Consider the following 14312-nt stretch of genomic DNA (forward strand, 5'->3'; position numbering starts at 1 on the left):
GACAGCTGTGCTGTAATAGTCTGACCACCCTCAGGCACCACAATATGCTGGCTCTTTATAATTCTCTAGCTTCACTAATTGTGGGAGGATACCCAAACAACATTTCTAACCTGTACAACTGATCATCATCCCACAATCAGACAGACAGATTACATCTGCTAGTGCCACTGACATATTGTAGTTGCTCAATCCATGCTAAACTGCCTTTATTAGGAAAATGTCATCTCATGTCAATGGCAAGCTTTGTGCACTACAGTTGGTCTGCAGGGAAGACCAGGTAAAAGCCTACCGTAATTTCATACAATACTGGGAAACAATATGTCATCTCTCTTTTCTCAGTTATTTAATTTTAACTTTGTAGACTAACATGTAGTTAATAAATGTACTGTATATCTTTATATAGCAACATGAGGTTCAGAAGTACATAAACAACTCTAATATCTAAATATAAATTAATCAACTCCTTTTTACAGAGCATCTGACCATATGTAGATCAATTGATGACCACTGAGCAATACTAATCAGTCACAGCTAAATTGGCAATAATTATCTTGTGTCCAGTAATGTTTTCTCCATACTTTAAAAGGATCTCCTGTTCTTTCCCTACTATGTATCTATATCTCCATAATTTACAAATAGCGCCTCTAAAGTTATCCTTTCTCCAAAACTGCATTGTTTAAAATAAAAATCAGGACAGCCAGATCAAATGACTTAAATTTGGAAGACAATGATATAATGAAGATTTTTAATTCATGTACTGGGGCTTTTCTGATCAACTATTTATTTATCATAGTATCTTGACTTTTAACTTAAGCAATAACATGAGAATTTGGCCAAATGTTGACAAAATCTGACTTCAAGCATAATAATTCTTCTGTTACTATAAAAGCTCATTTTTCATTTGTTTCTAACACAGTGTGCTTATATAATGTCTAATTGAACTAGGTCTTATCCTGGACAACGGAGCCTGTGTTTCAGTAACTAGCTGTCCTTGTATCTACCATGGCACGGCCTACCAAGCAGGTTCTAAGATAGAACAGGAATGCAGCATGTGGTAATCAATGTTTATTAGCATACTTGGCTGTATGATCACTTCAGCTATTCCTAATGATGGCAGAAACTTATGTTTTATTTTGCATTGCAGTATTTGTGCCGGTGGTGTTTGGAATTGCACGGAACATGAATGCCCAGGTATGTTATTTTTATGAACAGTCTCTCTATTTTGAATGTTTACCCAGTGCTATATATATATATATATATATATATACACAAACACACACTATATTACCAAAAGTATTGGGACACCCCTCCAAATCATTAGATTCAGGTGTTCCAATCGCCTCCATGGCCACAAGTATATGCACTCAAGTACCTAGGCATGCGGACTGCTTCTACAAATATTTGTGAAAGAATGGGTCTCTCTGAGGAGCTCAGTGAATTCAATCGTGGTACCGTGATAGTTTGCCACCTGTGCAATGAGTCCAACTGTGGAATTTCCTTGCTACTAAATATTATATGGCCAACTGTTAGTGGTATTATAACAAAGTAGAAACAACTTGGAACAACAGCAGCTAGGCCACAAAGTGGTAGTCCATGTAAAATGATAGAGTGGGGTCAGCACATGCTGAAGCGCACAGTGCGCAAAAGTCACCAACTGTTTGCAGAGTTAATAGCTAAAGACTTCTAAACTTCGTGTGGCCTTCAGATTATCACAACAGTGTGTAGAGAGCTTCATGGAATGGGTTTCCATGGCCGAGCAGCTGCATCCATGCCTTACCTCACCAAGTGCAATACAAAGCGGCAGATGCAGTGGTGTAAAGCATGCCGCCACTGGACTCTAGAGCAGTGGAAACAAATTCTCTGGAGTGATGAATCATGCTTCTCTGTCCGGCAATCCATTCAACATGTCTGGGATTGGCGGTTTTCAGGAGAATGGTACTTGCCTGACTGCATTGTGCCAAGTGTAAAGTTTGTTGGAGGGGGGATTATGGTGTGGGGTTGTTTTTCAGGGGTTGGGCTTGGCCCCTTAGTTCCAGTGAAGGGGACTCCTAAGGCGTCAGCATACCAAGACATTTTGGACAATTTCATGCTCCCAACTTTGTGGGAACAGTTTGGGATGGCCCTTTCCTGTTCCAACAGGAACGCGCGCCAGTGCACAAAGCAAGGTCTATAAAGACATGGATGAGCGAGTTTGCGGTGGGGGAACTTGACTGGCTTGCACAGAGTCCTGGCCTTAACTTGATAGAACACCTTTGTGGTGAGTTAGAGCGGAGACTGCAAGCCAGGCCTTCTCGTCCGAAAACAGGGCCTGACCTCACAAATGTGCTTCTGAAAGAATGGTGAAATGTTCCCGAGGACACACTACTAAACCTTGTGGAGACAGCCTTCCCAGAAGAGTTTAAACTTTTATAGCTGCAAAGGGTGGGTCAACTCAATATTGAACCCTACAGACTAAGACTGGGTTCCCAATAAAGTTCATGTGCGTGTGAAGGCAGGCATCCCAATACCTTTGGCAATATAGTATATATATATATAATGTATATAAATATATATATATACATATATATATATATATATATACACAGCCCTCAAAATTTCCATTCGCCCACTAGTATTTGTCGAGTGGAAATAAGATGGGGACGCGGGAGGGATAGGAGGAGAGGCGGCTTCTAGCTGCATCATTGAAAGTCATACAGGAGATCACTGCTTGTTGCCACCTCCACCGGTGCACTGGTCACCCCTGATCATTCTGTTTCTTTAGGGCCCACCTCCCTCCCTTCCTTCCACCCCTCCCTTCCTTCCTTCCTTCCACCCACCCCTCCCTTCCTTCCTTCCATCCTCCCCTCACTTCCACTCCTCCTTTCCTCCCTTCCTTCCACCCCTCCCTTCCAATCCTCCCTACCTTCCACCCCTCCCTCCCTTCCTTCTACCCCTCCCTCTCTTCCACTCCTCCCTTTCTTCCTTCCTTCCACTCCTCCCTTCCTTCCTTCCTTCCTTCCTTCCACCCTTCCTTTTCTTCCTTCCACCCTTCCTTTTCTTCCTTCCACCGCTCCCTCCTTCCCCTCCCTCCCTTCCTTCCACTCTCCCCTCTTTCCTTCCTCCCTCCCTCCCTCCCTTCCTTCCTTCCACCCCTCCCCTCCCTTCCTTCCACCCACCCCTCCCTCCCTTCCTTCCACCCACCCCTTCTTTCCACGCCTCCCTTCCTTCCACCCTTCCCTTCCTTCCTTCCACCCTTCCCTCCCTTATTTCCACCCCTCCCTTTCTTCCACCCCTCCCTCCCTCCTTACCTCCCACCCCTCCCTCCCTTCCTTCCACCTCCCCTCCCTTCCTTCCCCTCCTCCCACCCCTCCCTTTCCTTCCTCCCACCACTTCCTCCCTTCCTTCTACCCAACTCTCCCTACCTTCCTTTCATCCTCCCTTCCCTTCCTTCAACCCACCCCTCTCTTCCTTCCTGCCATGCCTCCCTTCCTTTCACCCCTCCCTTCCTTCCACCCTTCCCTTCCTTCCTTCCACCCCTCCCTTCCTTTCTTCCTTCCTTCCCTCCCTCCCACCCCTCCCTTTCTTCCACCCCTCCCTTCCTTCCACCCTTTCCTTCCTTCCATCCCTCCCTTCCTTTCTTCCACCCCTCTCTTTCATCTACCCTTCCCTTCCTACCACCCCTCCCTCCCTTCCTTCCTTCCACCCCTTCCTTCCTTCCTTCTCTCCCCCCTTCCCTACGACCCCTCCCTCCCTTCCACTCCTCCCTCCCTTCCTCTCTTCCTTCCTTCCACCCCTTCCTCCTTTTCACTCCTCCCTTCTTTCCACCCCTCCCTCCCTCCCTTCCTTCCACCCCTCCCTCCCTTCCATTCCTCCCTTTGTTCCTTCCACCCCTCCCTCCCTTCCATGCCTCTCTATCTTCCACCCCTTCCTTCCACCCACCCACCCCTTCCTTCCTTCCTTTCTTCCACCCCTCCATTCCTTCCTTCCACCCCTCCCTCTCTTCCACTCATTCCTTCCTTCCACTCCTTCCTTCCTATCTTCCTTCCACCCCTCCCTTCCTTCCTTCTTTTCTTCCTTCCTTCCACCCCTCCCTTCCTTCTATTCACCCTCCCTTCCTTCCACCCTTCCACCCTTTCTTCCTTCCTTGCACCTCTCCCTTCCTTCCACCTCTTTTTTCCAACCCTCCCTCCCTTCCTTCCACCCCTTCCTTCCTTCCTTCCTGCCATCCTTTCTTTCTTCCTTCCACCCACCCACCCCTCCCTTCCTTCCTTCCACCCCTCCCTTCCTTCCTTTCCTCCCTTCCACCCACCTCTCCTTCCACCCCTCCCTCTCCCTCCTTCCACCCCTCCCTTCCGTCCAACCCTCCCTTCCTTCCTTCCGTCTACCTTCTCCCTTTCTTCCTTCCGTCCACCCCTCCCTTCCTTCCATTTTATTCTTTCCTTCCTTCCATTTCCTTTCTTCCTTCCACCCCTCCTTCCCTTCTATCCTTCCTTCCTTCCTTCCACCCACACTTCCTTCCACCCCTTCTTCCCTTCCTTTCCTCTCTTCCCTTTCTCCCTTCCACCCACCCCTCCTTCCACCTTTCCCTCCCTTCCTTCCACTTACCGCTCCCTTCCTTTCACACCTCCTTTCCTTCCACCCCTCGCTCTTTTCCTTCCTTCCACCCCTCCCTTCCTTTGATCTACCCCTCCCTTCCTTCCTTCCATCCACCTTCTCCCTTTCTTCCCTCTGTCCACCCCTCCCTCCCTTCCTTCCACCCTTTCTTCCATTTTGTTCTTTCCTTCCTTCCATTCCCTTTCTTCTGCATGAAACATGTAACAGTGCCATTTCATTAAATTTACAAGTGTGTGTTTAGGAATTAAGGGTGGGGCAGGGTAGAGGTTGGGTGGGGCCACTGATGGCAAGTAACTCTTAAGTCCTTGCTAATAGCTCAGGACTTTACATTTTGAGCTCTGTGTGTATATATGTATATATATATATATATATATATATATATATACATATACATGATGACCTCAGAGAGAACACTAGGAGGATCTTTTTGATGCTGCTCAAGGGGACTTATAAAAAAAAGTCTTCACTTTTTTTCTTAAATCATCTTTTCCAATTATTTTAAGTAATTTAATTAAGTTTAATGCTTTGCGTTTCATGTGTTTACAATGCTAGTTTAGAGAGCCTTACTGTTTTCTTCCATAATTTAGGTGTTTCAAAGTTTTTCTGCATAGTGATTGCGAACTCACTTATATCCAACATGACCTGCTGTAAAACAGTTCAAATGACAGTCCAGGTGTAATGGTATAGATTGGCTAATTTGGTTTTAAATGACGGCCTACAATGGCTAATCAGACTAAGCAGGTGGAATTAGACCTTCACTGGCTTCTGACTGAATGGCTGCACCCTACCATTGTTGTAAGAATATTGGTATGCTGAAGAGAGTAAGGTATCTACAACTCATGTAGATTGGGTAACACACAGAAGCCTTAGGTTTTAAGTAAAAAGATTCTGGGAGAGTGGAGGCCAAAAGGTCTTTGTCTATTTTCCAGATTTACTTTGATTGTAGTTCACTGTGAATGCAGAATAAAGTGAACATTAAGTCAAGGAAAACAGCATGCTTTTTTATGTATACATAATATAAAGTATTTGTACATCTGTATTATTCTTTTGTAGCTGACTGCTCTGTAGTTGGAGATTCTCACTTTACAACCTTTGATGGTCGTTATTTTACTTTCCTGGGCATATGTCAATACATCTTGGTCAAAGGAACTGGAAAGGATAAATTTACCATCACTTTACAAAAGTCTTCTTGTGATCAAGTAAGTGCAACTTGTTTGTAGTTAATAAAGTAATTTACAAACAAAACTGCAGATATACAGTATTACAGCAATTAACACAACATTCTAAGTCTGCCTGTGCTATGAGTCTAGGTAACTTGATCTTAGCAGAGATTCATGTAACATGTATCTTAATTCTGCTAAATGCAAGATGTGATACTATTCCAGGTCCACTCCACCCAGGCATGCTGAGTGTGTAAGGGCTACCCCCACCAACATGATATTTGCTGGTCCTCTGTAGAGATGTCACCTCCTTGTCTATGATTGATAAAAAATTCCATCTATGACAGTCCAGCATTAAAGCCATTTAATGCATTCGGGTTATAATCCTGGACAAACAACTGGCTTGACGCTCCGATAACTGATGCGTTTTGTACAGCTCATGGGGCTTAGTCATTGAGTTCACTATGACTAAGCACTAAACACAGGGTGAAATGCATCAGCATATAGGAAAGTGAGGTGGGCTGTTTGTCCAGGATTATAACCGGAATGCTGTAAATAATATTTTAATGTCAGACTTTTGGGAATGGTGTCACTCTCACACATACGTTTTTCAAATCTTTATTCTACATTTTTCTCATAGGCATTTGTGATTTATCTTATATATTAATATTTATGTAACTGTAATGTTGGTGCTAGGTTTGTTATTACTATTTTCAAAGATTTTATGATTTTTATCTGTTTGCGCCTCACTGTTAAGTTGATGGCCATACCATTGCTCCCCCTCTTGACTATGAGAGTCTTGTTAACAAGAAGCTTCCAGTATATGTGGAAATTCTTTTTCATCATGGCTTATGGGGCTGCTTACTGTTAGGATAATTGCTAGTGAGAAATGAGTATGTATCCTGTTTGCATTATCCAGCTCCAAAGAAAGGTGCCACATCCTGAAAGTAAAATATACACAGCTAAAGAAGGAATTATTGAGGAATTTTTAAGGGGCCCATTAAACATAAATAAATATATATATATATATATATATATATATATATATATATATATATATATATATATATATATATATAAAAATCCTCATTTTTATTTAGAACACTTTTTCTTAAAAACAATGCAATTGTTAAAAACATGTATAGTACCCATATATACAGTCTGGTTGCCTTATCACCCGCTACATGGATATACAGTATATGGGTGCCTTAAAAGTCATTATTAGTTCCTTCTTTACCTGCTGAGAAATGAAGCCCATAAAGCAACATTGTTGTTGAGAGGTGTCTTTGGAGCAATTGTATATAATTGACAAAGCATAGAAGAAAAATAAGACTGACCATTCATGAAGCAAGGGAGTTGAGATAAGGAGGGGCCAGCTATTGACATCTCAATATATTGTAATTTGAAATTATGGCCTGGAACACTCTCACACCTAACTAAAGGTATGGGTGCCTTTACTAAAGATCTAAAGCACGCAATTGTAGGGCAACAATTACATTTATAGCTTTGACTGAGTAATATAATATCAATATAAAGGAGTTTTTTTTAACTGAAGTATAATCTAGTCACCCTGTGATGTATCTACACATGGAGGTCTATGTCCAAAATATACTAGAGCCACTTGAAGTACTAGAAACATAAGGAGGTCCATAACAGTCCGTCTACTTCATAAAAGTCTATAGGTGAGTAGATTCCAGATCAGGTAGAGTTAATTATTCATCCAAAATATACCACAGCAGCAGCTCATCTCCAGGATCTTTGGTATAATCCATCTATCATCAAAATGGAAAACACAGAGAGCATAGGAAGGGTGTTAATGCAGTAAACTCTGATAAAAAATAGAAATTATCCACTCACACATAAACTAGGAAAGTTGTTGTAGTTCCACCTCAAAACATTCTCAGTCTGAGAGCTTTGGCCATATTTCTTCAATTACTCCTTCTGCCAGTAACAGTGCTATAGTTTTCTTCAATCTAGCACTTGTAGGAGAAAGTGCAGCTGGAGATATATGGTGACATGATAAAAACCTCAAAAGAGAGCAGGGAGAGGCCACAGGACACAGACAGAAGAATACCATGTTGCTGGCGATACCTGGCGGTTGCATGGATGCGTGGACCTGAATTGAACCTATACAAATAGGATTATAAGCTCAAGGCCATACAGATACACAGGATTAGAAGGTAAAGTCAACAGAGGTCAGATCTGGATACACTTGACAGAGGGAACTGATCCTAACATAGAAATACTGACCAATATAAACTATCTTTTAAACAATTCCCACAATCAGTAAAAAAAACTGACTGCAATCAAGTCTGTCAACAGTGACCCAATTATTCCCTACCATCTTGCCATCACACAGCATAGAGAAGATGAAGCCAGGAGGCCAATATCTGGTACGTCAATTATACCTCTGCCTTTTCTGTTACCACCTTGTGTTACAGCTCTTTGCATACCTCAGCAGCCAGGAAAAATGGTTAGAGATGGATATAAATGGGTTTATTTATTAAAGGCAAATAGACTTTTCACTTTGTAAAGGAATTTTCTCTTCGCTTTGTAAATGTGGTGAAAATTCACTTTGCAAAGAATACCCCATCATGTGCAAGGTAGAAAGAAAAAAATAATATTTTGCTTGCACATAATTGGATGATGATAGGCAACGGAGCTTCAAATAATTCCTTTGCAAAGTAAACAATCTCAATGACTTAGGTGTCCACATTTAACAAAAAGTAAAGTTTGCAAATTAGTAACACGCTTGTCTAGCCTGCAAAGGATAAATGTTCTGGGGACAGGATATGTATATGTTTGAAACAGCTGATACAGCATTTAATAAGGTACCACAATTTTAACATACTTGGAAAAAGGAAAGATCACTAAAAAAAAACCTTTCCCTAGAGAAACGTAGGGGCTTCTATTGCTGACCTTTCTGAGAGTGCTAGTTGCCTGGCTTTTATACTCACCCACTGGCTTTTGAATATTCAGATTCACTGATCTAGAACAAGTATATACAGTATTTTCTCAATGCAAGTCTCTTTAAACTAGTTGGTGACGGGTGTTTGCATGTCATCGGTGCCCCTTTAATAAAAACCAAAACATTTTGGTGGGTTTTGCATATAAGACTATGGATTGTTAGGCATCTCAAATTACTGTACACCCTGTGTGTTTGACATTTCGCTAGAGTAATATTTTAGTCAGGAGATGATACATTTTATCTGTGTCAACTAACAGCCATTCTTCAAATGCCTTGTACATATCTGCACAAGAAGTAGCTTTTCTTACAACACAAGCAGGTGTGCTAATAAAGCACATCAATCCTCTGACTGGCAGGGACCTCAGCAATTTACCACCAGGCAGATGAATGAAGCTTCTCAGCAGACAAGTCGAGCGCTAGGCATTGTCGGAGTTGGGCAGTCTTAGAACATACAAGTTTTAGGATAAAGGCCAACTGAAGAACAACGCTGAATTCAACAAGGAGCTCTTTGTGTGGAACTCCCAGAAAAGAATTTGAGAAGTACTAGAATATTAGGATATACAGAAGGTATTTTTTTAGTGTCCATTTGCGTACAGGCCTGAATAGAAAAATTGTCATCTGTCTAAAGCTGGCCATGCACTTTTAAGTCCTTTTTAATAAAAATCTAAGAGATTCCTCCATCACACTCCTGCAGTGCTTATTATGTTAGGGTAGCTGCAGACAGCTGTTGGAAAACTCTTGCAATGACCGCATCTGAGTAGATGCAGTCACTGTTTGGTCAAATATTTATCTTGCTCCCTCAATTTTTCAACTGAATAATATCAGGTGGGAAGGTACTCACAATGCAACCCATGTAGCAAATTTTGGACGGTTCAGTAACTGGCCAAAATTTGGATACCTGCTACCCCCCCCCCCCCCCCGCTCCCCAATGGTGCCAAACCTTGATGGGGACATAGCATTAAAGCGGAACTTCCCCTGTTGGGTGGAAGATTTTTTTCATTCATCTGCACTATACCTTTGAACTTGTTAGAAAATTATTATTATACAGGATTTGTATAGTACCAGAAGTTAGCAGCCCTTTACAACATGAGGGCAGACAGTACAGTTACAACACAATTCAATACAGAAGGAATCGGAGGACCCTGCTTAATCTAAGAAGGAGGGTCCAGAGATACAAAAGGTGATAATTGTGGGGAATGAGCTGATTGAGAAAATAAAAGTACACTTGTTAGGTGGGGGCAGGATAGGAGAAGTCCTTGAGGTGAGCATGGGAGGAGGGGATAAGGAAGCTAGAGAGAAGGAGGTCTTGGGAGGAACAAAGAGAATGATTTGGTTGCTATTTTGAGACTAAGTTAGTGATGTAGCTGGGGGCCAAGTTGTGGATGGCTTCATAAGTTGTTGTTAGTATGAGGGGTCCTCAAAAACTTTCTGCACTTTTATATATATAAAGAGTTTAAAAAAGTGCAGAAAATTTTTGAAGAACCCTTGTATTTTTAATTTAATTAGTTGGGTGAGTGTAAACCACTGGAGGGATTGGCAGAGAGGGGTAGCAGACACTGAGTGGTTGGTATGGTGGATTAGTCTGGCAGCAGCATTCATGATGGACTGTAGAAGGGATGGCCTATGTAAATGTAAGCCAGTGAGTCCAGGATAACACCTAGTACCTTGGGGAACCAGCACGAGGGCGGAGAAATATTACGAGTTCAGTTTTGGATAGATTGAGTTTGAGGAAGTGGTGTGACATCCAGACTGATATGTTTGTTAGTAAATTAGTGATGCATGTGGAGACTAATGGAGTGAGCTGTGGGTTAGAGAGACAGATTTTGGTGTCATCAGTGTCGAAAAGTTATTGGAAGCCATGGGAGGCTATTAACTGACCAGGGAGGGGGTGTAGATCGAGAACAGAAGAGCTCCAAGAACAGAACCTTTGGGGACAATGACATAGAATGGAACAGAAGAGGAGAAAATAAAACTGTAAGTGACACTGAAGGTACGGTGGGATAGGTAAGAACCAGCAAAGAGTACAGTCATGGAACCAAAGAAGTGGATTTTTTTTAAGGAGGAGGGGGTGGTCCACTGTGTCAAAGGCAGAAGAGAAGTCCAGGAGTAGGAGTACTGAATAGTGCCCATTGGCTTTAGCTGTTCGTAGATCATTTGTGAGTTTTAAGAGAGCAGTTTCGGTGGAGTGTTGAGGGTGAAATCCAGACTGAGACTGAGGATCAGGAAGGTTATTCTCGGTGAAATGGTTGCTCAGTCGATTGTAGTCCAGATGTTCAAGGAGTTTGGAGATAAAGAGGAGCAAGGAGATGGGGCATAGGTTGGTAAAGAGGAGTTCCGCCCCCATCACCCCCCTCAGCCGTATCCTCACCCAAGCTGTTTCTCTAATTGGCTACCTGTGAAGTGTCCCAGAAGGCTGCGGGGGAGGGGGGATGAATTATGGGGTCAGTTCACACCGGTGATCTGAGCCAGAATTGGGAGTGGGTACCTGTCAAAACCAGGTACCAGCTCCCCCCCAAGGTGACAAATGTGACAGCGGAGGAAGGGAGGAGGTAGACAAGCAGAGCTTCCTCTTTTGGGTGGAACTCCGCTTTAAGATTGGTGGGGTCTAATGAGGGATTTTCAAGTATGGTAGTGACTAGTGCATGTTTTAGAAAGTTAAGGAAGATACCAGAAGAGAGGGAGAAATTGAAGACTTGGGTTAGAGAGTGTAGAATAGAGCTGGAGGGTGACCATAGCATTTGCAAGGGAACAGAGTCCAAAGAGCAGGTGGTTAGGTGGGTATTAGGAAAATGCTTAGCAACATCATCTATAGTAGTGGAATTAAATGACCAATGTACTCAGTGTACCTGTGGGCACGGAGTGTTAAGTGGGGGATATATCTCTGCAGTGGAGATCTCATCACAAGTTGTATCAAATATAATTTTTGAAGTGCTTGACCATCTCCTGGGCAGTGAGTGAGTTAGTTGGTAAAGAAAGTTGATGGGGCCTGGATGGGAAGTTTTTATTGAGAGTGATAAAATTGGTCTGTTTGGCAGTATGCAAGCAGGAATGTTTTTTTAGAGGGCAGATTTACAATGGTTGAAATTTTTCTGAGACTTAGTCTTACACCACAGTTGCTCAAAAATGCGGTTACAATTTTTGGGACTTCTGGTGTCATCTGTTTGCCATGGTTGTAGGGGTTGGGGCATGATTCTGTGTGCAGTGAGGGGTTGAGTGTGTTCATGGAGGATCACAGAGAACTGTTGTAGACAGAAATGGCTAGCTTGGAGCAGGACAGCGGTGAGATTTTGTCACAGAGGTGGTCAGTAGCAGAATAGAGAAGAGAAAGGAAGGGTTAAGGCTGCAAAGGTTTCTACAGGTAACTGTTAGGCGGTTGGAGACAGAAGGGGTGGAGAGAAGTCATGGAGAGTTACATAGTTAGTCTGGCTGAAAAAAGACAAAAGTCCATCCAGTTCAACCATAGAAAAAAAAAGTTATAATCCTATACCCACAGTTGATCCAGAGGAAGGCAAAAAACCCAGCAAAGCACGATTCAATTTGCTCCTAATGGGAAAAAAAATTCCTTCCTGATCCCTCGAGAGGCAGTCGGATATTCCCTGGATCAACTTTACCTATAAATGTTAGTATCCAGTTATATTCTGTGTATCTAAGAAATAATCCAGGCCTTTTTTGAAGCAATCCACTGAGCCGGTGTGATACATATGTGACATGGGTGTATAGAATGTATGTGTGAAGGATGATTGACACTCAATTGCCATAATTTTAGTAGGATATATCAGTGGAGGGGTAACTAGAGTTTAGAATAATAAGACAAGGGCATTGTTAAGATCTATCAAGGCTAGATCTATGATTCATAGTTACCAGATGTGCAGTTGCAATCAGTCAAGGATTTATGGTTACAAGATCTATAGTCGAACAAGTCAAGGTTAATAGTCACAATAGTTACACAGAGTCTACTGCACATGGCAGTAAACAAGGACACTGTAAATTGTGTATATAAAAGACGGGGGATTCTAGGGGAATTTGGGACTCATTAAATATGCGGCAGACGTGTCTTGCGGTGATTTCCCGGATTCCCCCTTGTTGATTGTTGGAGTCCCCCAGTCGTTGAGCAACAGGTGATGCTACAATATCCGGTGATGTATTGATGCTTTATTCTTGCTATAATATGATCTAAATATGATTTGCAATTCTGACAATTCTTATGTTATTATACGAAAAGAACTTATTCAATAAATCATGTTTTGCTTTAATATTTATTAAGCCTAATCCGTGTATTACTGATCGATTGTAGTAGTGTTAAAAACACTTTGTTTTGAGGCAAAACAGCCGGCCAGAACCAACTCTTGAGGGAGTCTATTCCACATTTTCACAGCTCTCACTGTGAAGAAACCTTTCCGTGTTTGGAGATTAAATTTCTTTTCCTGCAGACATAAAGAGTGCCCCCTTGTCCTCTGTGATGACCTCAGGGTGAATAGCTCTACACCGAGTTTACTATATGAACCACTGATGTATTTATACATGTTGGTCATATCCCTCCTTAATCTCCTCTTCTCAAAAGAGAATAAATTCAGTTCCTCTAATCTTTTCTCATAGCTGATCTCCTCCATGCCTCGTATCAGTTTAGTTGCCCTTCTCTGTACTTTCTCTAGTTCCCAAATGTTCTTTTTGTGAATTGGGGCCCAAAACTAAACTGCGAAACTAATAAGGTAGAGATCAGAGAGAGGAAAAAGAATGTTGGTGAGATTGCATGGAGTGCATAGGTAGGAGAAAACAGGGTCAAGGTTGTTGCCATCAGAGAGACTAGAAGCATGTATCGACTGCTTCAGATCATAAGAGGAGGTTAGACTGAGAAATTTAGAAATAGCAGGAGTGTTAGTATTAACATGGATGTTGAAGTCACAGAGAATGATTGTGGGGATTTCAGAAAAGATACGGTTGCCAGGCAGAGAAGCCATCAAGGAAGGTTACTATTGGTGCAGGGGGCTGGTAGAACACAGCAATTCTTAAATAAACTGGAGAAAATAGATAAATACAATGTGCCTCAAATGAGGAGAGTGATAGGGAGGTGAGTGAAGTACCTGAAAGGTAGAAAAGTGGAAAATCTTACTATTTCAGAAAAACCCTAGCACAGCCCCCTTCCTCCTGCATGTCATAGCCCTCTCCTCTTCTGGGAGTAAAGGTGAATACTATAGAGTGTCACATGAGTGACAGTTTCCGAGTCATCTGGGGCACATTGACATCACATCCAAGATAGAGGAACCCCACAGCAGTCTCAGAGATTTTCGATGTCTACACAAGAGTGGCTTGTACATGTAAATAACATGCATAGAGTATGTTAAAGCTGAAATCCAGGTAAGGTTTTTATTTCATAGTTACATTGGTCCAGCTTGGACCAATATAAGTACAGTGGTACCTTGACCTACGAGTTTAATTCGTTCCGTGGCCGAGCTCGTAGCTCAATTTGCTTGCACATCAAATCAATTTTCCCCATTGAAAATAATTAAAATGCTCCTAATCCATTCCAACCCTCAAAATACTTTTCTAAATAACAAATATTGTATAGAAACATAATAGAAAGAGTATGTAAA

At 42.2% G+C, this 14312-nt stretch overlaps 1 protein-coding gene across 1 annotated transcript in view; it reads left to right on the top strand.

Moving 5' to 3' along the window:
* Window positions 1-14312, top strand: part of OTOGL (otogelin like) — a 204650-nt gene that overhangs the window by 26511 nt on the left and 163827 nt on the right. Inside the window, exons 12-14 of the mRNA XM_089652693.1 lie at window positions 946-1054; window positions 1145-1191; window positions 5647-5792. Coding sequence (XP_089508819.1) covers window positions 946-1054; window positions 1145-1191; window positions 5647-5792 — 302 coding nt within the window. The remainder of the gene's footprint in view (window positions 1-945; window positions 1055-1144; window positions 1192-5646; window positions 5793-14312) is intronic.

The sequence above is a fragment of the Staurois parvus genome, unplaced genomic scaffold, assembly GCF_062004578.1.
Source record: "Staurois parvus isolate SC_StPar_1 unplaced genomic scaffold, SC_StPar_1.0 ptg000025l, whole genome shotgun sequence".
Taxonomy (NCBI): domain Eukaryota; kingdom Metazoa; phylum Chordata; class Amphibia; order Anura; family Ranidae; genus Staurois; species Staurois parvus.